The 27,726-nt window shown below is 48.5% G+C and overlaps 1 protein-coding gene across 4 annotated transcripts in view; it reads right to left on the reverse strand.

Moving 5' to 3' along the window:
- Nucleotides 1-6,901: 6,901 nt before the first annotated feature.
- The window catches only part of LOC142592705 (uncharacterized), a 56,621-nt gene continuing 35,796 nt past the window's right edge, over nt 6,902-27,726 (reverse strand). For all 4 annotated transcript variants that reach the window (XM_075704286.1, XM_075704287.1, XM_075704288.1 and 1 more), the window contains 3 exons: nt 24,716-25,023; nt 23,693-24,039; nt 6,902-12,140 (listed from right to left, as the gene is read on the reverse strand). In XM_075704286.1, coding sequence (XP_075560401.1) covers nt 11,947-12,140; nt 23,693-24,039; nt 24,716-25,023 — 849 coding nt within the window. In that variant the 3' untranslated portion in view covers nt 6,902-11,946. The remainder of the gene's footprint in view (nt 12,141-23,692; nt 24,040-24,715; nt 25,024-27,726) is intronic.

A 27,726-nucleotide genomic window follows, 5' to 3' on the forward strand; every position in this document is an offset into this window, starting at 1 on the left:
CTAAGTAGTACGGAGGGAGCGCGATGTTCGAACCGTACGCATGCTACAGTAGACAACCGTTTTGGAGAACGGAATGACCTGCATAACGAATGAATAGCTCTCTCCCTGTTTTTGTGCAAGCTGTACGCTGCGCGACCTTTAGAATGTAGTGACTTGCCCTGCAGTGGGCGTAACCAGGCTGATGATGATGATGATGATGATGACTTGTATAACTTGGATGACTAGGAGTTTGGGCGCCCGAAGCATTTCGTCGTAAAGACGTTCGACTGTATTACACTTCTTTGACACGACTGGCACGTATACGTCACGTCAGCACGAGCTAGAGCATTCGTGTGCCCTATAGCGTCCATTCGGCCAATGCAATTTCAATGACTTTCTTCTTTATGTCACGATTGGGAACGTATAAGTTTGTCCCATTCTCGCCTCCTGGCACCTAACGCTATGGGACAATGTGTTAAACTGCACCCCCGCCTTCAGGGTCGGCTCTCGTTCCCCAGTCCTTTCCTGTAGCTGAACGCTACGAAGATGATGCGAGATATTGTGCCGCCTTCGGATTCGACGCAGGTTGTGCCGTTTCTTCCTGGAGTAAGAAAGATCGCCGGAGATTACGATACTCCCTACCGCGAAATCTGTGCGGGTTTTTAATTCACGATATATTGGCTGGCGCGGACAATATGTCTCATGCAACCCATTGCAAACGGAGCCATGTGCGGAGAGACTGCTTCGCTAATCGAGAGATCGCGAGAGGCAGCGCGTGGGTGAGGCGTGTGCGCGATTCACAGCAGCCGCTGCAGACAAACCTCCGCTCATGCAGCGCTTTGCTTCCATATATGCTATCGCTCGGCGCGCTCTCCACATGCCATCGGTGAACAGACGACGGCGCGCTATTCTGGCGCCATCTCGTAGCGGTCGTGGCCGCAGAGCCCGTCTTGCGCCGTACTGCGCTTTCCTTCTCACGCTTTCGCCATAACCTCCTCCTCCGCTTTCTTCCTCGCAATCTCTTCGCTATCGCCGTCTTTCATACCCCGCTGCGTTCCGCGTTCGTTCTTTCATCCTTCGCTGGGCTCGTTCACTTGGTTACGCCGACGGTCAAAGCAGGAACGGGCGCCTGAGAGCTGTGCTCTATAATTATGGACAAAGAAAGAAAACGTACGCTCTGTGAGCTGTTTCATGTGTCACACGTGTAAGTTTCTTCGCCGATCGAACGTGTGTCGGTAAGTTCCCGTTCTCTGTCCATTACAATTATAATTATCTTTGCAATGCTTCGTCATTCTTAATGTCTTAGAAACTAGCCCAATCATCAGTCATGGTCCAGTTCACGCAGCTTAGCGCGACGAGAGACGCCGGTGGCGTTAAGTGTGTACATGCCAGTGCGTTCGCCGTCGATGCACGTGCAAACAGTCATGTACCGGATGCAGCTAGAGTTGGGAAGTGCGAGGAAGGAAAATACACCCTAAAAGGAAGACCGATGCACTGATAAAACGGCAAAGGGGCGACTACAAATCTGAGTGTTCGCCTTCGTAGCCCAAGCTCCGGAGCCGTTACAACTGCGGAGGCGAAGGCAAGCAATAACCATGGGACACGAAGCTCTTGAGTATGACCGGCTCCTTTAATAATGTTAGAACTACTAGACCATAGCAAAGCAGCGTCGGAAATGCACAGTTCTTAGCGACTGAAACGCAATATTTGGACCTCGCGGCTGCCACCGTCTTTCAGTCACGATGGAAGACGTCGTAATGCGCCACAAAGGTTCTCGCTCTCACTGTATACCATGATGCATCAGCCCGGTGTCCCCAGCGCATGTAGTCGGTGCAGAAAGCGCCGGCGACCATGCGTTTCAAGTATCACATCTCGGTTGCTCAGCACTGCGCGCGTACCGTTGCCTACGGACCGCGCGTATCCAGTCTTTCCGCAGCTCCATCTGGTGAAGCCGCGATAAAAAAACGAATGAAGTGAATGACCTAAGCAGCTTCAGTCTTGCTACACTCACTGTTCGCGCACCCAAAAAACAAATGTTTAATCATATTTGCTTTCACGTGGTATTTCGGCAACGTAAAATAGAAAAAAAAGAACGAGGAACGTATTAAATTAACGTAGCTGGCGGCAGAGCCTGCCGAGTCCGGCCGTCACATGTCATTCATTAGTGGTGCCGCCGCATGAAGGCGCCACTGGTCCAAACTCATCCCGCGCCCGGTGCCGAGTGTGTTTTCGTTTCTCCGATCAAAAAAGTGCACAGAAAATGTTTGTTTACATTACATAAATATTTTGCTTGCGATGAGACAATTTAGTTACAGTGCTACATGATAGCCGATTTGTTTTTGTGTGCATGAAAACGTTTTAATAAACAGCCTCTTTCAATGGGCAAGCATACATTTGCGAGTACCCCAGGTCGGTCACGTGAAAACTGCGAAGCCTTGTATCTGCACAAAAAGCAGTACTTTGTAAAGTTAATACATCTAGTCGTTTTAATAGTATAAATGTAGTTGATGCGTGGCTTTTAAGCAAATAATGCATTTTTATGCGGATACAAGGCATTGTACTTTTCACGCGACGGAGCTGGGGTATTCGTTAAAGCATGTTTACGAACTCGAAATTCAAATTGCATCCACAGCTGCTTACTAGTTCCCCCTACTACATAATGCCCCATAAATAAGCGCCCTTCTGCTCAAGGCATTTTACAAGCGGACATATTGTGGTAAGTGCAATCAGACCGCGCGCACATTTGAGCACGACTCGAACGCGCTGCAGGCTAGTGGGGTAATGCCAGTCCAACCACGCGCAGCTACGCGCCAATGAGTATTTAAGGCGTAAATCGAACATCGAGACAAGAGTAATCTAGTACATCAAGTACGTGCATTTTCTCCGCGGTTTCCAATCGAAGGAGACGCACACCATACAGGCGGCCTTAAGCAAACAAAGAAAAAGGTGTACTTCCTGATGAAATATTATTCCCGGCATCTTCTTAAGGTGATATATGTACAACCGAAAGCATCGCTCGATTTCATCACGGCCTACTGAGGTGCTGCAATGCTGTAGAAAATCATGCCACAATCATTAAATACCATTACGACAGCAGCGCGGCAGCACACTCCGTGCTCTGCTACCCCGACTAATAGGGTATCACATGGCGCGATTGGGGCGAAAAAAATCGTCCTGCCGCGCACGTCGCAGAGCGATTTTCGCCGACAGCTTTCACATGCGTTTGCGGCAGCGCCATTTCGGATTTATTTATCTTTTTGTGAATTTTAAATCGGGCGAAGCGCCGGAAGTGGTTATCTTCTTGCGTCCGTCGAGCTTGCTTCCGCTCACCCTTGCCACTCGCTCAGCCATATCACAAGTCCGATCGCGCTTAGTCATCTGCTGCGGTTGTCGTCTCATGTATGAAGATGGGAAAGATAAGAGAGAGGAGCTTGATCAGGCTTGCAACGAACGGAAGAAGCAGGAAACCACATCAACCAAGCATTACACGAAGATGGCCAAATCGGGGGGCATCACATGTTGTTTGTCTCTGTGCTGTTCTAACACCGGTAATTCCAGTTCTGCGAAGCTTTTCAGGTTTCCTAATCACAGCAGGTAAGCACAAGTAATTCACTTTATTTCCTGAGCACGTATTCATTTTGCACAAGTAAACCAGTTCTGTGCAAACCTGAGTGGACTGACAGAGGAGCAGTGTCACTCGACCTACTCGTAATGAGGGCAGCCCAGCTGCTGTTGGTGAAATACTTGTGCTGAAGGGCTTGAGTGCACGTTTGTTTGGGCTGTACATTTTGTGCACTCTTTACTTTGTCGGCGCACACAGCCAAGGCTAAAGTAAAGAAAAAAAGACACAGCCGTCATGATGCTTTTTTTTATTTTTTCAAATTTCAGGAGCAATGACGGCAAAAGGATGCACGCACTTAATTCTTTGTTGCGTTTTGATGCACCATTACTAAGATATCGTACTGAAGAAGGTTGAAGCTATCTATATTATCTTATTTTTGGAGCGTAGACTGCACCATACGCTCACTTACCTTGCCTTAGGCTCAGCTTCGGTGCGTGCGAATTTTTGAGCACCCGTATTATAGGTGAGGCGCAATTTTTTTTATTTGCGGGCAAAATATATTTAATTATACCAGTAATACAAGTACAGAGTACTTAATGCGAATTAAGTAAGAACTGGTACTCTTCCTTGCGATGAAGTTTTTTATGAATAGCTGGTTCCTTGCGTTGCTGTTGTTTCAATGCAGTGTCCTAATACTCGCCGTGCGTTTCTGTACATATATATATATATATGACGCAAAGTATGACGACAAGCTGATTATATGCGCTTATCAGCGCTATAGAAATATACTCGCTAATTCGGCATATAGTTCAAATAGTGAGAACTATTATAGGCTTCTTCCTGTCCATGCAGATGCATGAAGCCAGTTTGAAATTCCGTGGGACCTTACATCTCATACTGCCAATGAAATACTTGTAGTGTACTCTACCTTCTTTCTGTAAGCCACAAAATGTGTCGCCGTCATGGCATACGTGATAGTCAAGTTCCGTCAGACTAATCCGTGATGGTTAATTTTCTCATTGGTTTGGATCTTCTACAATCTATGTTAGCTTATTATGTACAAATTTCAGTTGTGAGTGAAAGTTGCTTTTGCTGACCGAAACTTTCGCGCTGCGTGGAGATCAGTCTTTTTCAAGTGCGCAATGTATGAATAAAAACAAAAACATTGAACTTTTACTTGTGTTGAGTTTGGGCTGACTGAGAAATCGGACAGCTTCAGTGGATCCTCTTGACAACACATGAACAAAATGAACGATTGATGGTGCCAGGAAGTTATTTTCTTTATACTACCCCCACTAGATATGTGGACTAGCGGAACTGTAGCCCTAAACTTAACCACAAGTTAGGAATTTGAGAGCGACTGCTTTCACGATATGACGAAATGTAGTATATTACCTGAGAATATTGGTAATTTACGACGGTTTGCTATATAAATATTTTTCATTATAATTGCTTGACACCGGTGTGTACGAGCGCTATCTCAGTGCTTTAAAAAATGAATGGAAGCTTCCAAGGTAAACGCGGCAGAAAAGAAAGTGCTTCGTAAATACGGCACACTTCAGCGATTCTGGTCCGCCATTTGACCGGCCGCGGAGAGCATGAACACAGCCCACTTGCATGCGAAGTGCGAAAGGAGCTATTCGCCGCAAGCCTCCTCCTCCCGGCAGCGCACCCTCTCCCTCTATCTTCTTACCTCACCACTGACGTCATGGAGACATTGTTTTGTTTGTGAATTATATTCAGTTGGATATCCGGCAACTGCCAGTGGTGGAAGTCCATGGAGCTGTCGCCGCGTATCGGCATGAGACCGAGTATCCCCAAAGCAGGTACAGGGAGTTTCTGCACCTTGGAGCCACCCCGACACCAGAACATTTAGCATATAACCTTCTCGGTCAGGACATGCTTGCTGGCTTGCATTGCCTCCTCTTGGAGGGCGCGGGAGTTTTGAAAAATCTGTGGGAGGGCAAACATACCGCTCCGCTGCAAAAAAAAAAAAAAAAAAAAAAAAAAGAAATCGGGCCGAATTCTTCCAGTGGTGGCATATTAGCCAGCAAAACTGTCTATCGCAGACCGCGCAACTACGGCTAAACTACGCGTCCAGAAACATTCTCTTGAATTTGGAATTCGCCCCGCTGAAACTCGAAGAAGGTGGCAGCTCCCGCTTCTGCCGCTTGGGTGCAGACTCGAACGGCTTAGCCTGACGCTTACGAGCAGCGGCCTCCAGTGCCCGATCTTCATCGGTCGCCTGCGCTCGACGATTAGACTATCGCATCTGCTATCGCTGACGTTTTTCGGAGACAAAGTCGCATGGCCGCATTCTCCGCTATCTCGCGGGTACGTTGTCGTTGGTTACAGTCGCGTCTCTGCTGTCGATGAGTCTCCTCGTACTCGGCTTCTTCTTCGACCGTGCGCACAAGGCGTGGTCTTCCCACTTTTCCCCATTTTTGTCAGAGTTGCAACTGTTGTCAATGGTCTAGCTCTGCAATGCGCAATCCGGTTCTTACAGTGGCGGCTACCGCGGCGCATATCCCCACGCATTCCCGCCACAACTGCCGCGCCGTTGCATTGAGGGCAGACGACAGCAGACGCAGCCGGCAGCAACGACTGCAAGCGTGGGTACACTCGCCCACTGCGCAGGTGCGGCACGTGGTGAAATCACGTGTCCCTTCATTCTTCCGCACAGTACTATCGTTCGTTATCTTTTTTGTTCACTTTACGGACGTTAGCCAGCCCGGATAACCCCCTCCCCCCAACCTACGGGACCACGCATACGGCTCATTCATACAGGTCCGTCAGGTACACAGCTTCGCTGTAAAAATAAATGCGCGTCCTGTACTTGTATCGTTTGGCAGCGGCGAAACTTTTTTTTCTTTTACTTACGTGGTGTGAATAAGGAATTACTTGCGAGGTGCTCGCTTTTGTGCTTGTTTGTTGCACTGCACGACTTGTACTGCGAGGCTATACCCCTGCTGCTTATGATTGGCTCGGCGACAACATTTTGACCCAGCAAAGTTGGCTGGCGAATGCGCCCCATGTAACTTTCACGTGTTGGCTCTTCTCTTCCTAAATCATCGTAACACTCATCAGTGTCACTCGCGAATATTGCGAACCTACTTTTATGTCGGTAAGTTGGATTTTGAGGCAACCAGATATTGATACTTTAGAACATACGAAGACGATACTGTAAGAATAAGAAAGAAAGAAAAAAACAATAATTAAAGCAACCGATTGTGCAGCAAGCAATGTAACTCAGAATAATGAGGAAGCTTGGTACCGGCAGCTCATCAAAGTACGTGGTAATAGATCGATCATTTCGCTGAGGATACACTTCATCGGCCGTCTTTGAAGATATCTGTAACACTTACGGAAAAAGAGAAAACGTTTGAATTCACAGAATTTATCAACAAGATCTTTTATTTAAGCCAGGCGTCATTTTTTTCGCGGAAGTTGATGAAAGCTTTAGTTTTCGTATAAGTATCAAGCTTGCAACTCAAACTCGGTAATAAAGGTGCCACACGACTATTTCGCAAAATGTACATAACGAGAAATGTATACATTAGACTAAAATACACCACTAATTCGTGAGCGGAGCATTTGCAACACACTGGTAACCATTGTAACAATCTTACATAAACTGCAACCTCTAGTATCACTTTTGTCCTCATTAGATGTTCTATAGAAGGTGCAGTTCACGGAACTGTGCTATCTTTTTTGTGCATAGTTGCGGATTTGCACACACACACACACACACACACACACACATATATATATATATATATATATATATATAGAGAGAGAGAGAGAGAGATCTTACTATAAACTGTGCTTGCTAGAATCGCTAAAAGTGGGCTTTCTTTCATAAATGCAACATATTTTATTTCAATCGATTCAGCGGTCGTCTAATGGGAGCATTTCGGCGTCTTACGTGTGTTTTAACATAAATACAGGCGTTGGCGCAGAAATATATCTGTCTTATCAAGTAGGAATAGGGTGGTGCGAACTAGAATGCAAAGCCAGGTGCAGCCTGTTCTAGCTTAGATTGGGAGATATATATGGATTAGGATAGTTACCATCTACAACGGACATCAGGTGTGTTAAGGTAGCAAATCGGACGCCAGTGAAAAGAAATGAAATTGACGCCAGAAATGAATTAGACAGAGTAATAGGAAACTTGAGAACACTTGCCGCCTTCATCCTATGCAGTGAACGGAGCCCTGTTAATGAAGGATCGGGCTTTCGCCCTGCAAGTAGACCTGAAGTAGGCTGAATTATGGCGATGAGTATGGTATTACGGTTATGATAACAATGATGATGCAGGCCTCAGAATGCAGGAGCAGCCGCAACGCAGGCCAAGTGTACCGAGAGGTCTACTCCTGCATACAGAATTTGTTTTATTATTTATTTTTTCTTGTAGTATTTTTTTTTTAGAAGAAGACAACGGCAGTGCCTTCGCTGCTTCCTGCTTGCTGTCAACTATAATGAATTTCACACTCCTAGAATTATTTTCTCTTTCTTTTTGGCGAGTGGTGGAACGAAACTGCTAGGAATGAAACAGCCTCTGAAAAAATAAAGAAAAGCACTTCCAGTACTTTCAAGAATTGGCGCCGGCAAAAGTTTTTTGTTAGTTATCGGCAGTTCAAAATTTACAAGATAGACCATTGTGCGCGTGTTCACTGTTGTGAGGCGGGTGGAATGTTACAGTTTAAGAGTGAAGAAAGCAGTGCTGTGGTCCTCATCATAGCAACAGCGTACGTTGTCCGGACGGTCGCGCGCAGCTCGTAGGCCGAGCCGCGTTAAAGGGACACTAAAGGTTACTATGAAGTCAAGTTAAAGTGATAAAGCAATGCTCTAGAACGCCGAAGGCGTCAGTATAATCGCGAACAGAGCTTTAGTAACCGAGAAGTTGAGGTAAATGCATGCCATGATTTGAGACCCCCCAGCGACGTTTATGTGGCTAGTACTCAATTACTCGTATTAAAAATATCATTTCATTAGGTTATAAGACGGAAGAAAATGCTACTTGTCTCTTTCTGTTCGATTCTAAGAAAAAATAACGTTTTGATGTTACCCTTCAGTAGTATGCGTGGTCGAAAGATTTCGTTCTCGCTCGACTCTGCTCCGCGCGCGCTTTGGAGTTTCAGTTGTTTCGCTATTGTGTCGTGCTGCGCTGCTTCTGCTGGCTCGCGAAACTTGCATTCGGAACAAGCAGCGAGAATGGTACGTCCATGTGATGTCGTGGGATGCGCTAACGGTCCGCGGAACTTGTCCAAGGGCAATTGCAACGGTGAATTCAACTTTACTTATCACTGCGTGCCAACGAGTAAACCTCTCCGTTCGAAGTGGTTAAGTGCCGTACCTCTGCCACAGCGCGTTGGCAAAGAGCCGAAAAATCGCGTAGTGTGCTCGCTGCACTTTCGCCCAGAGGATTACGATTTCAACGGCGACTTACTCAAGTCGTGTGGAGTGCCTTTCAAACCAATGCTTTTCCGTAGCGCTGTTCCGTCGGTCTTGCCTGCATTCTCCGAAGCGAAGAACAACTGCAGGTCGAAGACTCCCCGGGGCGGTGAGTGTGGCATTTAGTTTTCACAAAGGAAAAGCTACAAATGTGTGAATATGTACAGCCATGACATACAGTTGCCGTCGTAGTAGTACGCAACGACGCCGGTAGCGCGAGCCCTCAGCAGCAGGTCACGTTCATCGGTGCTTAAATCGCTGAAGTCGAACCCAGCATCGCGAGCCAATGTGTCGTTGTTAGGGTCGTCCATTGCAACGAGCATCAAAGTTGGCGTCATAAAATAAAGAACCAGTTTATCGTCGCACGCTTTCCCTTCCGCTAGCCACCATAAGTCACTTTGAGATTATGGACTTGACCTCGCTGTTATTTTGGTGGCCCAGTTTAGGCGACTATAGCAAAGCGTAGGACGAGCCCACACCTGCTGTATCTGCCAATAACCGGAAATGAGGCACGCATATGGGTTCCGCGAAGAGGGGACGCGGGCAACACTCGCGCGTGAAGAGAAAGTGGATTAGTAGCTGCACCGTAGAAAAGGCACTAGAACTGCACCCCCGCTCGGAACAAAAGGGTAGAAGGCCCGATCTGAAGGGGAGCGTTCGGGGAGACGTGCGTGAAGATGAAAGTAGTGGGCGCTTGAGGTCACCGCCACCACTAATGCCCATGCGCTCCCCAAATGTCCCGTCGACCGTCTCGGTCACGGAAATTGAGCGACGCGACGCTGCCCAGCCGGTTTGATGTTTTGCATTTGCGTGCGCCTGCTAAGGATTCCCGTGGAAATGGCGGTAGCTCTACCACTTAGCCGGCTACGGCCGAGGAATGCTTTTGTGTGCGATTGCCATCGGGTCTCAATTATGGTGTTTGTATTTCAAGCGAACCGGCACACAGCTGCACGGGAGACAGATTTCTCAGTACTGGCAGGGTAGTCCGCTGCCCGGCGGATATGCAGTTAATAATCCGCGATTTCACGGAACATTCTCGGCAGCTTGCATGGCGGCCGTTTGCAGGTGAAAAGAGGGAAGACATCAGGAGCCGATACTCGCAGCCCAACGTAGGGGAGAGGGACGTGGCACGTGTGTTTGAGAAATCCTATCCCCTGGCGTGTTCCAAAGAGTGCCACTCTTTCCACCAATGCTGTGTGCGGCACGAAGGTGGTTGTGCTATTGGTTACAATGATGTGAACTCGAATGTGTGATTGGCTGGTTTGCGAATCCTTTGTACAACTGAGGGCTTAAAAGTCATGTTTGGTTGTGTGGGGGGAGAGCGGAGCTTCGGGCTTGGACTCGAACAGACGCTTCGGCGTTTGAATAAAACGTCACTTCGTCGGACAACGGCTCTTGCTTCGCGCTGCCACCGTGCACTCAAATCATCGAGGGGCGCCGACTTCGGACCTTCAACACCTTCCCTCCTTGACTACCGTTGAAGCTACGAGAGGACAAAGGGAAAGGAAATTAACTCCATAGTTCCGCTTTCGCGCTGCTGTCGGCTCTGTCTTGGCACTGTTCCTGGCCGCGCGTTTGCGTTTTGCGCAGAAAAGCCGTACTGCCGTCTGGGGGCGCCGTTTTACTCACCGACTGTGCAACGTGACACGGAGGAAGGAAACTAAGGAGAGGCCCTGACGTCACTCTTTGTGAAGCAAAAGTGAAGCCGGAAGTTGGCATTGCTCATGGCGATGCTCCGCCTTTTGTGCCACCCTCCTCTCTTGTTTACATCTTTCGCGAAACCACGCCGCGCTGCGCGTGGTTCCGCGCGCGGAGCGCGTGCGCTCGCGCACCATCCGGCAGAGCACGGTGCAGGTAACACAGTGCAACAAGACACGGTGACTAACGCAAACCCGCCCACACAGCGTCTTTGCCACGGCACGAAACCTACCAGAGCAACACGTGTGAGCGCTCAAAAAATCAGAACAACGCCGCCGTTGTGGCCCAAAAGGCGTGGCCATGCAGCAAAAAAAATAAAAAAGCAGCAAAAAAAAAGAGAACCTATACGTCATTTCCGCCACACTTTTCTCCTAGCGCGCGGAGGGGGTAGGGCCTCTCCTTAGTTTCCTTCCTCCGTGGCAACGTGACTATGAGACCATGACGTCACCACTCCTCGATCGGAAGGCGGGCGATTTGAACTGCGCTAGGGGTACGCTGACGCTTCAGAACGTATTTTCTCTTAAAATAAGTCTCTTCTTCGCATAAAACAAGCGTTTCGAGGTTTCTTGGATGGTATTTCAACAGTCCACGCTGACTTTATATTAACCTTTAGTGTCCCTTTAAACACCAGTAGGACGCACGTGTCCCTCCCGGAGTTTTCTCGGCGTCTAGATGACCACAAATGCACTGAATCACGATTCATATTTCTGCGACGCGAAGGGAGTACCGGAAGATATGCCAGCACTCGTTGAATTCGGGCTGCGCTTACTAACTCGATTGAACCATTAACTGCAGCAGATCGAGCACTCGTTTCCTACACCAGCAGAAAAGCACAGCTTTGTAGCTCTTTTTTTTTTTTCTGAACTTGTAACCGGTTACGGGTTATTGGGTTACCGTAGCCATCTAACCCCAGTAGCAGAGCTGGTAGCGACATCTGGTGGCGCTTTGTCCAACTACAGCGCGTTTGAGATATTTCTGTATTGCGTGAGCGTTCTCGTCGAAGGCGAATCATAAAAGGACTTCACGCTAACGATAACGTAGCGGCCAACGGCTTTACACCAGCAGTAAAGTGCGATATCGTTAGTCAGCGGCTTTCTGCACTCTCTGGTTGAACTCTGCGTCGCAATATGTCGCTACCAGCGTTCTCGCAGCCGTAGTCCGGCACTCCGCAAACGGTAGTGCTGCGTTTACGGACAGTCTACGGACTGCCGTGTCGGCGAGCTGCGAGGCAGTCGCGCAAGCCGCAGCGTCGATCAGGCCCGCCCCAGGTACGGCCTCTGCTCGTCGTCCTGTTGAGCCCCGTGCGCGCAGTCCAGGTCCCACGTGGTCATGTGCTCGAGCGTCTTGTGCGTCTCGGCGCACACGAAGCCCTTGACGAAGCGCCGGTAGTACGGCTGCATGCGAAGCAGCCACTCCAGCGAGCCGCACGTGCAGTTCATCCGGTTGCCTGCGAACGCGCGCATGCATACGCTCGATCAGGAAAACTGAGGCTGTGCGAAAGATTGGACTTATTGCCATTTGTCCATCAATCATTCATGCTGTGCATGGTACACGCAGGAAGAGGGAAAAGGGGAACTTACTGCATCTTCTGTTCGCGCTGTTTTTCACCACGTGAGACCGTGTATATGATATTGTTTCATCTATTCGCTGACTCGCAGCCTTGCTTCGTTCGAGCGCAGTCGGAGACTGCTTTCTCGGTCCCTTTCAGTGCTAGCTTTCACGCAGGCTGCGTTACAACACCACGATGTCAGCTTTTTACTGCAGCCGCCCTACAAAGTGTAGTAGCAGGCGCGAGGGCTTTTCAGTCGACGACGGAGGTTTGCACTCATTTATGGGCACCTGGTCTCCAGTATCAATTACCGCCGTGAAATACACACCGCCGACCTGAACAACAAGCAAGTTCTGCTTCGTTGAGAGCGCCAATGGAGGCTTTTGGCACGATGAAAATAATGCAGCAATATAAAGGACAAATCCCAAAGTTTTCGCTTCTGAATGATTCATAGACTATAGTTAGACTACCATACTATGTGTTTGTTTAGAAGTGAAGCCCGGATGTCATTCACCAAAGAAATGTTCACCACACATGTCCTTCACCCCCCAAAAAAAGAAAACAAATTGCCACCGTATTCCGGTGCCTCCAAATTGCGTGATCTAAGGAGCAACTTCTGATATGTTTCTATAACAAGGATTGTAGCTACATAGTGTGCACGACCGCTTACGACTCGTGCTTGACTGCTTTCTCACCGAAAACCAGAAATTTTCTTTCTTGAACCTGCTGCCAACCAAACCTAACAGATGCGCGAAGAAAGGAACTCAAGAACACTGCAGAGAGATCAATTAGCACACACTTGGCACAGTATACTATCTTGGTACACTCGAGATCACTTATTTTCTTTTTTTTTTTTTTTTTTTTTTGCGGAGGCACGACAGTAAGGAGACGCTACAGAGTACCATATCTCTGTATACACGTATTGTGAGAATACACTGAAAGAGTAGAAAGGAAGGGAGCGGAGGTAGAGAGCAAGAGAGTAAGAAGACGAGATTTCAAATTATGCGCATGCACAGAACGCGCGCCCAAGTTTCAGGTATTCTAGAAGAGTTCGCTTGTCTTTCTCCGCACGCTTCGAAGGGCTGCCTCAGAGTCGCATAATATTGCCCATTCTTGCGAGGTCGTTCTTTTCCAAGATATTCCGCAGCGGTGAGGAGAGCGCCGAGCTCGCGAATCTCGGTTTTATCGTGATGCGTGGAAGTTGAGTTGAGCAGTTCAGAGTATGAGTGCTAACCCTGACCGTGGCCACCGGAGGCCACGGTCAGGGTGTCTCCACCTTCTCTTGCTGCACACGGCAAGAGAAGGTGGAGTCTGCGCTCTGTGTTTCCGGCTATTTACCAAGGAATGAACAGGCACAATGCTATTTAGCTTGTACAATAGGTGGTGTCCAAAACTGTGATGTCATTCAAGTTCCTGCAATTGCTTCCGGCTATTGCAGTACACCGAACCACTGCCTTCGAGATTGGTTTTTTGCTACTCCGACGGAGCCGCCGTTGCCACCTAGAAATCACCTATGTCGCAGGAACCGATGTTTCCCGAATGAGACGTCTGATGACTTGCTCTAGGTTTCGCGCATGACGCCTGCACATGGTCGAATGGGAAAGCTCAACCATGCGTACTGATACCCGTTGGGCCCTTGTGTTTCTCAAGTTACCGCATGACGCTGTCATCCGGAATGTCAACACCGTGAGTAGAGTCATGGACTTGTTATTTTCCTCAATGTTGCATTTTCGCTTGGCAGTGCACACAGTATCGGCAATTTTCTATAGGGTGGCAGATAAAGTTCGTGCAAATAATGAAACCTGCATGTTAATAGCGAGCAGCATTCTGTTTTATGTTGTGCGAAATGTTATATCCGTAACCAATCATAACATTTAGTTCTATTTGCTGTTGACGATGGTTAGAAAGTATACTGTTCTCTGAAAGCAGCTCTAAAAAAAAGGAAAAAAAAACATTCGTGAATAGCGCGAGATGGTGCGTATAATGGTGCGGAACGCCCACAATGTGACATTTCCGCAGCGATGCGCATCCGCAATAGTATGTCGAGTTGGGCTAGTCTGTTGGCGTTCCTAAAGGACAGGTCTTGAAGTACACCAGTGCTCACGCGAGTGACACGCATAGTGCACAAGGTACACTTACACACATTGAACACTTTACTGGCGTACACAAAGATGTCAGCTTAACTAAAAGAACTTGATATTTCTAAATATAACAGCTTTATTTTAAAGAATCTAATTGGGGCATTTCTGTAAGGAATTCAATCATGTGGTCCCCGGTGCAATTACTGAAACTGCAATGGTTGAAAAAGCCACCTTTCCCCTCCCCTGCACTTCGGTGTCTCTCACTACCCTTGAGTTGCGTTGAGTTGTCAAGTTCTAGGATTTTTTATTTGTAGTCTTCGAATAGTCTCACAAGAGGCACGCTCTAATTACATTTTCAATGTGTGCGGCTGCAAACTTCCGGCGACGTGCATTGCTGGGCCCTAAAACGTAAAACCATTCCAATATGTTTCTATTCCAATCTCCTGACGCCAAATTTGCGTAACCAACGACTCAAGCACCAGGCGGTCACCCGCAGGGTTGTCTGAACAGACCAATCAAACGCTCTCCTCGTTCATGGGAGGTCACTTTTGTTTGCTTGAAAAACGAATAACATTGCCTACACTGAGCGGCTTGTCGTATCTAATCGGCTGACAAGAGGCGAGGAGAACGCTCAAGTGGAGAGGGATTTGCTGGGGCAGAGCCAGTGCACTGAAAATCGATAACCAGATGAAGAGGGTGGTGCCGGCGTCTGCGATTGGTCGGCTTTCCTTTACTTAGCTTGTGGTGGCTGGTCGAAAATCGCGGCGACATGCAACGGAAGCTTAAGAATGACGCTAAAACTGACCCTCAGCAAAAAGGAGTTGGCAGAATGAGGTCGTAAACGTGCCGAAAGTGTTCGAAAACGTGACAGGGCCACGCAAGAAGATTTATTATACGCAGACACCCATGCTCTCCGGCAAGTGCGAGTAGCCAGCGTCTCAGCGATTGGCGGCAGCCATCTTTTGTTCCTTTCGAAACGGGGCAGCCTGCGGCTATTCCGAAGAAAATTCAGTTTTGTTCAGCATATTAATGCATCTTTATCGCGTACACGTTACTTTGACGCGGTGAGCTTGTGCGGTTTTGTGACGTCGGGTGACAGGCAGGTGAAGTGGGTGCAGCCCGAAAACTCTTTAGCAATAGCCGAGGGCTAATGGCGAAAAGGGGTCGAATCAGAAATAACTCTTTTAGAGCGCAGCTCTTTGGCGTCCGTTCCTGGGTTTCGCGTCGTCGTCGGCGTTGTCGTCGGCCTCGTAACCAGCTCCGCCCCCCTTTCATCCCCCCAGCGCTAGCAGCGACCGACTGATACCGCTGGATGCCGCTGACGCCGCTAGAGAGTCAAGATAACGTGACTGCATAGAACACCGTCGCCGCCATGCAGAAAGAGGAGGAAAGGGTCCCCCCCCCCTGTTCTTGTGTGGCGGATAGGGTGCTCTTCAGTTGCCGACGCGCCGGTTATTCGTTGTCCCTGAAACCAACTCCGCAGCTGGGGTTGACTCACTATCGGCGTCAGCGGCATCAGTCAGTCGCTGCTATCTCTTCCCTCCTCCCTTTATCGTGTTGTCCGCTTGCTGCGCGCGCTTCTGCCCCCATCGTTTGCCGCTGGGTGTACACGCCGCCCCCCTCCCCCCTCTTCCTGCGAGTCTCCGGTTGTCAAAGCGCCGGCTCGAACTTAATTCCTTTCTTCGCTCCTCCTCCAATGCAACCCCTGTGCGGTGGCAATCAGAGAGCCAGATCGGTGGCGGCGGATCTGTATATGTGCACCGCCCGAGCCGAAATTGCCGCTGCCGTTCGCCCTGTGCGGTGGCAATCAGAGAGCCAGATCGGTGGCGGCGGATCTGTATATGTGCACCGCCCGAGCCGAAATTGCCGCTGCCGTTCGCCACTGCGAAATTATCTGCCAGTTCTTTCTGAGCCATGAGCGAGACGACCGATGGAAGTCCTCCGTCTGCTGCTGCTGCTGCTGCTGCTAAACGAGCTGCCAGAGCAGAGGCCCAGCGCCGTCGCCGTCAGAATCCAGAGGTGCGTGCCGCCGAAGCAGAAGCTTACCTAGTGGAGTCTTTGTTAAAGGAATACGTGTGAAAAATAAAAAGAAATTCTGTGATAGCGCATACATGTGTTGCTCGATTTCTTTGCCTCAATCTATCGAAAAGGTGAAACAGCTTATTTGCTGCGCTCAAATTTCGCATTAGGAAGTAACGTAATCGTCGGTAATTTTTTTCTTTTTTCTGTCAAATCATGCATAATCAGTGTGTACACATCATATCAGATGGGGAAGTATCGCGGTTTTCGTGACGTCGCGTGACAGACAGGTGAAGTGGGGGTGGTCGAAAAAAGTTTTTGACCAATCGTGGAGGGCTGATAGCAGAATTGGAATAGAAAAGTTTGGAATAGTTTTACGTTATAGCGCCCCTGGGCAACCTATATTTATTTTTAACAGAGCTTTTTTCTTGATGACGCATTGTCACTCAAACCTATGTGAAGCATGTACGCATTTCACGGCAGATTTTGTGGACCAATATCTCGACCGTGTGTGGTAGGAAAAAAGGCCTCCTGCTAAATAGGCATGCGCTGACTGGCTTCAGTTCCGCAATAGAACTTGGGCGCTGTAGTAAAAGCATAAGAAGTTAATTAGTGAATTGTGTTAACTCAAGTGGCTAAGCACTCATAATCGTAGAACGTTATGTTATTTGCTGCGCGGATAGTGTTCTGCTGAAAAAATAATACTCCATTTAGTACATATAGGGTTTTGTAACCATCCATCCCTTTTTCCGTTCTGATTGTCATATCATTCGCTGTCATATCAGATAACGGCGATGTGAATGTCTAAACCAATGACGAAGCACGAAAATAAATAAATAAATAAAATAGATCATTTCGAGACAAGCTCGCTATTCTTAAGAATCACATGAGGAAAAAAAAAAATTTCCCGCAGATGCAAGGCAATTTGAATCAACGATAAGCGAAGAATATATGAAAAGCTACAATTAAATGCTATGCAAAAATGCACGTAATGATGGAATGTTGTTTTATTTCAAAGTAAGCGCGAAGAATTTGTTACATTTGTCTCCCATCGCAGAAGTCTTGCGTTATCTGATTTAGAGGCAGTTCGCAGGTAACGCCGCGTTTGCTGCACAGCGAATACGTGCAGCTGTATTGCAAGCCGTAGGTACGCGGACGCGCCCACTATACGGTAGACCCATGTGGCATGCTTGACCGTAGATTAGACTGCCTCCGGGATCGGCCCCGTTTCGACGGCCCCATGCACGTGATCAACCTAATTTACTACTACAGACGCCGACCTCGGCCTACTTATAAACCCTTTTTCAAAGCAATCCCGTGGGCGTCACCATGTTCGATCACGTGGTGACGCGCCCATTGCTTGCCTCAGCTGCCTTCGTTTGCATCCGTGTTTACAATGTGTGTGCATGACGCCGGTGCGGCTCAACAAACCTTCGGCGGATATCGTAGACGCGTTTATTGGGTGGAGGACACGAAGCTTTGTCCATGGCTTCGGAGGACATGCAAGGGCTTTCGCTGCTCTTTGCACCTTATTCAGGCAGCGCGAGTTACCGTACGCGGTGCTTCTGCCTAAAGTGGGGCTAGACATGTATTCGAAGCTGTCCAAGCTTTTCGCTTGTGAATTAAATCGGGATCAGCGTGTTTCGCTTTTCGTTCTTTATTTGGCAAACACTTCGATGCAGCGTTTTGTCCTGTTTCTGACTCAGTAAGGTTCATCGGTGCGGTCACTATCGAATTGTTTATTTTCTGCCTCGTCACTCGCAGGTGCACTCCGCTGGACGATATTTGTTCTTACTGCGCACAATACTTGGAACATAGTTGTTTTGTACTTGTAACACTTGTAGCAGAGACCTAATATTGCTAGTCACTCGCTTACTCTGTGGGTCGCCACGAAACGTTCAGCTTCGAACATTTGTGTATAGTTGGCACAGTCGCCGTCACCCATGCTTCGGCGCATTGACTCAAGCTTGCACCCTTTCACTTATTCTCGATGCGTTGGCAATATAGTAGATGTATGTTTTGCGTGTTAGTTGAGGCGGATGTGTGTAGAAAACGATGCGAGAAACTTGATATGCCTTGAAGCGGCGGTATACTCCCATTGTCACCGTATAACGAGCGGCACACGCTGTTGCCGACGTTCCGGGGTTGAAGTCATTTAATTGGAAGTTAGCGATACAACGCTAGCGGAAGTGTGTTTTTTTTTTATTTTAATCCTCGAGAAAAGCCGTAAATTGTGAAGGGTGACCGGCAACACAGGGCAGTCTTGTGCAGCAGAGGTCCGTGGACCTGGTCACACAGATTCATTCCATTTCCTAATAAGCCACTCACTATATTTGCACCCAGCTACCGCACACGTCTTCCCTCTACCGTTCCACATTTTGCAGCATGAATGGAGCGTCGTGCGCAAGCGGACACCGAGTTGCATTTCCGACCGGTGATCGCACAATGGAAGGGCTGAAACTGTAATGCTTTCGTATTCGCGCGCTTTGGCTGAGAAAACGTGCGGAGCGCCGGCAAAAGCGCCATCTCGTTTCTCTAGAGCGAATTGCGGCACTAATAGGGTCTATACTCGGCAAGAAACCGACCGAGAGGACGCGCTAAAACACGGCAAAAAATAAAGCCCCTCTATCCTTGAAGGGTTTCGGAAAGAAGCTAGAGAGAGATTCACTTTAATAAACGAATCCTGCGCTTGAATGCGCATATTTGTGTCAGCAAGGATATTTAGGTGTTTTTTGTTGTTTCACTGTGTGATTCTTCAGGGAACAGAACCGGTCACCAACACATCTGCAGAAATAGCGAAAATCATTCGTCACATGTGCGCTGTCCTGTGGCTAAAAAGTCAACGAAACACGAAAGACCGTGAAACAGCCGAATAAACCTTTAAAAGGTTTCTACACACGCAGTTTACAACGAGCGCCCATTCTTTCTTCGTCGGCGATCCGAAACATTCGCTGAAGTCGCTAATTAGCCAGCCTGCGGCACAGGCTCAACCTGCTCAACCGGCACGAACACATGCGTGCTCTATATCATGCAGTCAATGAGCAGCCGATGAATCAACTCTGAGACCGAAAAGAAAGGAAGAAAAAAAAAACGTACGTCATCCTCGCGTGCGGTGCCTGCACGATACCGGCGTGCGTGGCCGTAGGAAGAGCGGCGGTCGCACAATGGTGTGAATCAGCGTCGCGCCCCGGTTTAGACCTACAGCATATATAGCGCGCGCGTATTCCACGGGGCTGCGTCACGGATACGCTGCCCCTACCAGCGCGGCTACGCACGCTCGTCTCGCGCAGGCGGCATTGAACGAAGGTCGTTGTGCATAGGCGAGCGTGTGGTGAACGTGCGCGCCGCGCCCGACCCAATCTTGTCACGCAACGCCGAACAACGGGAACCCCTTGCCCCGCAGACCCTCCTCCCCACTGCTCCCATCTGCCGCATACCGTTCTCTAACTAGACGAAAGTGGTCGTTAGGACCGAGGAGGTTCCGAAATGAGATTGTTTGAGTGGAGATGGTGTCCCGAAAGCGAAGCACCGCCGACATCTTACCATAGTCACAACAACGTAAGTGTATGCAGGTCGATGAGTAAAACGAGAACATGGTAAAAGCGGGAGCCGACGTTCCGACATGTTGATTTGCCTTTCTCAAGGCTCTCGCCTTGAAACAGACGGTGTTCAAAACGTGCATGGCGACCGTGACGCGTTTCCGGTTCCTGCAATCCCTTTCGACGCTTCCAGTGCATAAAAGTATGAACTTCGAAATTGGTTTAGTTTACTCTGAGGGAACCGTCGCTGAAGTTTCGATTGGGCATCACTTGTGGCACTTTCTTTCAACGTAGTGCGGGCTTAAGTTGGTTATGATTACGCCCACGATTACGTTGCCCTGAGTCTTACGCCGGCAAAAAAAAAATTGCGAAGGGAACAAGGACACGTACAGACAAAGCGCAACTGCTTCATCTACTGTATTTAAGTTGGCTAATTTCTTTGCAGATCCGCTCGACGTGTGCCCTTGTGCCTCTGGTTTTATGTTGAAACATGAACGTCGTCGCAAATGTGATGGTACACCCATGAGCAACAGTATACGGACCACAGGGTTACCGAAAACACTGAATTTCGTCGTAATTAACACACCTAAAGGGAAACTGACAAGTGCGCTAGACAATTCGTAATGCCAAGTTTAGACTGCAGTCTTTCATTTTAAGTTGCATTCGCAGACAGAGGAGAAATTGACTTTTGTCATGCAATCCCTGATCCGTATACTTTTGCTCAGGCGTGTACATCTTGATACCATTATACTGTGGCAAAATAAGGTTTTAGCGAGAAAGAATTAGAATTTATTTTTTCCTTGACCCAGCATTTACTCGTACAACGAAAGAGCAAGAACAGCATGGAAAATATATTCTAAACGCTCGGAATGGCTTGGGAGATTCTGGTGGTGTGGTTCACCGCTAAGCGGTAGCCTCCCATGCGAAGTCGGAGAAGATAGATAAACATTGTCTCCGACTGTTGCCGTTGCTGTGAACAAGAATTCATTCGCATTCACGCGTATACCTACTCCGCGAACAACGTTTTCTTAGCGTGTCTAGTGCTAGGACAACACAAATTAAGACGTACGTGTGCGATTTCTACAATGGATAAATATTTTGTTTTTCGTCAATCTCTAATCGTCGTAAAACATGCTCTTGCGTTCCCGATTATCGTTTTTCACTTCTTAAAGAGAACACATGTGTACAGATACACACGGACACACACGCACACACAACACACAATGTTGTGGTTCGACTCCTGACCCCGATGGCCGCATTTTGACGGTGCGGAATTACACGTGCACATACGCGGATAATTAAGCGCATTTTTAAAGAACCCCATGTGGGCGATAATCCGGAGCCTCCTACTACGCGGCGTCTCTTGTAAGTCATGCATGTGCTGCTTTGCGACGTTTAAACCTCATAGCTTGCTTTGGACCGGATCATAATTCACCGTGCCAAACTTGACTTTCTTCGCAGAAGGTAGCCATGCTCCGAGATCGCTTATATTTACCAGCTGAACGCGGACGTCTTCGTAACCACATAAACTTCAACACAGGCGAAAATCATGTAAAGTTCGGCCGTTGTTGATGAGATATTTGGAGACCTTACGTTGGGACCACAACTTTATCATTTTCTTGCCTAGTTGCCATGACAAAAATATATGTATGTGTATATATATATATATATATATATATATATATATATATATATATATATATATATATATATATATATATATATACACACACACAGCTTATAGGCCGTATACCCGTGAAGTCACCCAACACCGTTTTGTTGTCCTATTTGCTGCTTCAGCTGTGCGGCTGGAAGTAAGCGGCATAAAGATACCTACTAACGTTATATCGGTCATATGCTACCAAGGTAATGACATGTAGTACACGGATTTGTCTCCTTGCTTGTGGCTTCGGACGTTCTAGTGGCTTTATTTACACTGTGGTGCATCTGCCTTTTATGGCCTAAATTTCAGAGCAAGCTTATTTGGCTAAAGGAGCAAGGCGATGGGTCTCTCCGCACTTTAATAATCGCTGCAAAATGTTGAAATTATAACGCAAAATTCCGGTGAAAGTAATCAGTTTGCAAAGCACAAAGCCGTTCGAAGCTAGAAGTACAAAATTTAAGGCAAATTCGTACACTAACCACGATGACTGAACAACCATGCTTGCACGTCCCGTATAGACACTATATTGGCAGCATTTCCCTATACGGTAATTTTTTGCAGGAAACTCTACGGTAAGCTGATCGAAATAAAGCACAGCTTTTCAGTTTGCTGACTCTATAACAATATGGGGGGTCTTGATGACGTCAGTGCGCAACACGTCATTCAGAGCCAAAACACATCCACAGCTAAAGAAAGAAGAAAGAAAACTCGTACGACTGTCAAGCAACCACAGATAACAAGAGAACGACCGCCAGTTTCACTTTCACCGCAGGTGTACAACTAGGAGCCCGTATGAAGGAGCAGCAATTCGTTTGCTCTTTCCGCAGTCACTTCCTTGTTCTCTTTGTCAGACTTGCTACATCTACTATGTAGTATAGAACAGCGACCGGTATTGAAGCAGGTAAACAATTGCCAAAGGATACCAAAGACAAGGAAAAAGAAGAACGCAAAACGCTGTACATTTCCCGCACGGAAAGCAATTTGGAAGAGGGGCCGCACGCATCACTGCCTCTCGAAAGCTGCGCTGGGTTTAAGCGAGAAACCCTTAGGCAGCAATAAAACATGAACGCCTCGCTGAATCACACGTGGGTTAGCGGCGTAGGACCACATCCCATGAAGTCACATGACGTCAATATAACGTGATTGATTGATAGGAAATGAGATACGCCGCGGCGGAGGGGATCTGGACTACTTTATAACACCTAAAGTTCTTTAAGTACACGGGCGTTCTTACATTTAGCTCCCATCGAAATGCGGCCGCCGTGGCCGGGATTCGATCCCGCGACCTCGTGCTGGACAACCGAACGTCATATCCAATGCGCTAACGCGGTGACTCGCCGTGATGAATTGTTCGCGCTGCATTGCAAGAAATCACCTTTCGGGAGAGACTGGTTCAATGGGTAATTTAATGTCGCTGCGACACGACTTTGTCTCACGATGCATACACACTAAGAACGTGATGATGACTATGATGGTTATAATACCCCAACGGTCAAGGCAAAATATTAGCATCACTTGGTGCAGCCTTTAGTGCATATTAATGAGGTCATTTCGGAATTGTTCAGCGAAAAGACATCGCTAGAACCTTTAGATGAGAGCATCGAACCATGGTCCTTTTGCGTGCATTCTTTTCGCAGGAAAAAACTTGGGGCTTGGACATACTGCGCGGTCATATGCTTTTTTTAGCCCTGCACGTCAATCCCAACGTATCGTATATGATATGCTGCATTTGACGCCTCAAAACGGCCACTTACGGTCGAGAAATCGCGTTTTTCTTATGCTGGAGGGAAGCTTCGGATGCTGTCAATAGTTTAACAAACGGATTATTAAGTAATAATTACAATTACAGTTAGGCTATTCTGTTAAATAGCCTTTTATGGTTTTTGGTAACACTGACTCTCCATGGCCAGATATATAACTGAACAGTTTGTTGCAATTTTCTTCGATGCGATACTCCGTTCAGACATTAAAGGGTAAGAAGCACTCAGTGACCAAAAAGAAAAAGAAAAAGGAAATACACTTTACACGTTGGGAGCGCAGCTAGTTCACTAGCGTGACAACACAACTGCGACCTTCTAGGTCACGTGCTACGTAATCAACGCTGCACCACGTCTGAGCCACTCGTCTTGCCTGTCGCGCATAGCTCACCTTCGACGTCGATGGTTCCCTCCAGTTGCACGGCCATGCGCACCAGCAGGGGCCGGAAGTGCTTCTCGGGAAAGGATCGCAGCCGGTTGTGCGACATGTTGAGCAGGCGGAAGTTCTCGTTGTGGAACGCGTTCTCTGCGATCAGCACGATCTGGTTGTGCGACAAGTCGAGCACCATGTCGTTGTTGGGCTTGACGTGCACGGTGAACGCGTTGTTGTTGAGCACCTTCAGCTTGTTGTTGCGCAGGTTGAGCTCCTCCAGGAAGGGCACGTAGTAGAAGGCGTAGTTGCCCACGTAGGCGATCTTGTTGAACGACAGGTCGACCTTCTTCAGACCGGGATTGTACCTGCGCGGTGGAAGCCGAGTCAGCGATTGGTGCTGTGTGACGGTGTAGTGTTCGGCGAGTGAAACGCTATAGTCGGACGGCATGGCAGCCGGCCCCTTTATTGAAGCGCCGGTGAAAGGTGGATGACCGTTGAGGGGTTCGAAAGCAAGTCATAATTTATCACAAAGGGGCTTCATTTAATTAAAAAAAATGAATCAGATCGGTGTCGTCAGCAGTCGCCGGGGGCGTAAAAAGCTCCTGCAGCCAGCGCGCGCTCGTATCACGTTTCAGTCGCTAAGCACTGTATGTATGTATGTATGTATGTATGTATGTATGTATGTATGTATGTATGTATGTATGTATGTATGTATGTATGTATGTATGTATGTATGTATGTATGTATGTACGTACGTACGTACGTACGTATGTTTGTATGTATGTATGTATTTATGTATGTATGTATGTATGTATGTATGTATGTATGTATGTATGTATGTATGTATGTATGTATGTATGTATGTATGTATGTATGTATGTATGTATGTATGTATCTTCTGACTGTTTACCAGCTCTTGACAAATCTATTGCTTGTAACCAAGTTCCCGCAACATCTGTCTCACATAAATCTATACGCGAAGTTTAGTTCCAATAACGGGATCCGTTTATAGTCTTCCTACACGCACCATGTAAGACCTACCTGAAGGCGTAGTCCGGCACCGCCTTAAGGTTGTTGTACTGGAGCGAGAGGCTCTCCAGTTTCGGGAAGGTGGAAACGTTCTGGAAGGGGAACGACTTGAGCTCGCAATGGACCACCTCCAGGCGGCGCAGGGTGTCGCGCGACGACTCCAACGCGCCGTCGTCCACCTGGACCACGGTGGACTTCTTCACCTGAATGTACTCGAAGCGCAGGTCGCCGAACATTCCCCGCTCGAGCCTCATCACCTTGGCGTTGGACATGCTGAACTTGCCGTAGTCCAGGGTGTGGCTTGCTAGCCGGGACGCCACCTGGGGACGTCGAGAGGAGCGGAAGGAGGCAGACAGTGATATGCAGTAAACTTGTCCATGAGAGTGCGAGAAATGTCCTTGCGCCACAGCGCAAAATAAGTTATGCAAAGGTTTACGCAACCTATAAAAAAGCTTCGTACATCGTGTTCTCGACGTTAGATATACCCTATCATCCTGGGTGATTCAATTATTCAGATATACTCTATCTTCAGATATACCCTATCATCAGTCATTCAGTCAAGCCCTACTCGTCTCAATTCACTTCCACATGTTCGTGGTTGCAATGTCACATTATCAGCGAAGCATTTGAATATTCGCAGCATTTCTTGGAACTACTGATTGGTGCTCCATCATGTCTCATAAAAAAAATAAGTCAGTGACATCGACCTTTATGAAAATGAAATTCGGGCTGCGGAGACGATGGCGGCACCGTGAAATGTTCTCATATCAAAATTCAAATAGATTAGGTGTCTTACATGCCAAAATCACGTACTGCAGTAAGTGATTTTGGCATGTAAGACACCTAATCATGATTATGAGGTACGCCGACGTGGGTATACTCCGGTCTAATTCTGACCACTTCTGTCCCTAATTCACATCCCGGCCCTATCGGAATGCGACAGCCGTGGCTGGTATCAAGTCAGTCGCCTCGTGCTCATCCGTGCAACTCCATCGCCACTGAGCTACGTCGGCGGGTAAGCTCGCCATATTACGACGTTCAGCCATTGGTGCCTACCGCGTTCACGCTCACGGTTGTCGTGTCGTCGTGGTAACCTGCATGTGGGGCCCCTTTATCGATGCGCTTCATAGCGTTTCGAAGTTTGCGGCTCAACCAGGTTGAAATCGAGCAGTAGGAAACGTGTTGATTCTAAGCTCTGCCTTTGGGCCTCACTTGAACCTACCTACAAACCATAGCACGTTTGACGTTGAAATGATGTGGACAACCCTATCCCCAACGTGTTCTCCGTTATTTGGGTGCTTCCTGCGGCAACATTCATATAGATTACGTGCTCTTAGAGTTTCCTAGTAGGGAGCGAAAATACCCTTCACACTTTCTTTTTCTTGATTTTTCTTGTGACAGGCCATTTCCAAGATCTTAAACCAGCTTCATTCATGCACACATCGGTTATGCGCCTGCATTTCCTCACACTGTGCTGTTACGTTTCGCCTACGACGCGCGGTTTAGCCGGCGCGGCTGCAACAAAGCGGCAGACATTTGGCCCGTTCGGCGTCGCCGCTACGCCTCCCCGCCAAGCGCGTCCAGGCATGTTCCGATGCCACGTGTCTTCATGTGCGTGTGTGAGTGTATGTGCATATTGGTGCCCACGCTTGTCGAAGCGCGGCAGCCGGAGAGAGGAGCTCCCAACAACTGTGAAGCGAGGGGGTCTGACAGGCGCCGACACGACAGTGTGAGCCACCTTCTCCTCTCCATTGTGCCCGACCGGCGGCGACACGACAGTATGAGCCACCTTCTCCTCCCCATTGTGCCCGACCGGCGGCGACATGACAGTGTGAGCCACCTTCTCCTCCCCATTGTGCCCGACCGGCGGCGACACGACAGTGTGAGCCACCTTCTCCCCATTGTGCCCGACCGGCGGCGACACGACAGTGTGAGCCACCTTCTCCTCCCCATTGTGCCCGACCGGCGGCGACACGACAGTGTGAGCCACCTTCTCCTCCCCATTGTGCCCGACCGGCGGCGACACGACAGTGTGAGCCACCTTCTCCTCCCCATTGTGCCCGACCGGCGGCGACACGACAGTGTGAGCCACCTTCTCCTCCCCATTGTGCCCGACCGGCGGCGACACGACAGTATGCGTCACCTTATCCCATTGTGCCCGAGCGGCACAGTCACGTGCTCGTCTATAGAGGGGTTCCTTCTTGCCCTCAACTGCGAGAGTATAAAAGCAGCTGCCCCCGGACGCCAAAGGAGGGCTCCGATTTCTTCTGTTGAGTAACGTGCACTCCCGTCTCTCTACTTCGGTCAACCTGACCGCCAACTCTTTGCGATGTTAGAATAAACAAGTTGTTTTGTTGTTACCAGTCGACTCATGCTTTGCCGGGACCTTCGGATGCTTCCAGTTGTACCCCAGGCCGCCAGGCCAACGCTACCCTTGGGGCTTGCGACCCAGGTGCAACAACGGGCGTCAGCGCCGAGTTCCCAACAACTCGTACCAGAGGTGCGACCACAACTGTCTGCCAGCGGTGAGATCGCGACAACGGAGGCCAGCAGCGAAGAGATGCAGTTGACTGTATGCTGAGCAGCTCAACGACCATCCGGGAGCAGTGCAACGAGCCCTGTGTGATGACTGGTTGCCTGCAGCGGAACGACTGCGCTGAACTCTTGGCTGCGAGGTTTGGTGAGTGCGGGACTTTCTTCTTCTGAGCTTTGCCAGGCTTTTGTTAGTGTCAGAAACAGAGCTGGTAATTGTGGTTGTCGTTGCTGCCGGGTTAGTTTGCGGCAAGACAATAGTAAGCAGTAGAGAAAGCAGCATTCAGAGCAGCCATGGATTTGAAGTCGTTGCGCAAACCGAAATTGCTGGAGCTTGCAAGAGAGTTGGGTCTGGATGTCTCGGACAAACTCAGAAAACCAGAACTGCTAAGGGCTATTCTTGAGTTAGAAGCTGAGGATGACGAGCTGTCGGAATGCCTTGAGACCATTGAGGAAAGGGAGACGGCAAAAAGACAGGAGCGCGAAATTAA

Source organism: Dermacentor variabilis, chromosome 9 (genome assembly GCF_050947875.1).
Source record: "Dermacentor variabilis isolate Ectoservices chromosome 9, ASM5094787v1, whole genome shotgun sequence".
Lineage (NCBI taxonomy): Eukaryota > Metazoa > Arthropoda > Arachnida > Ixodida > Ixodidae > Dermacentor > Dermacentor variabilis.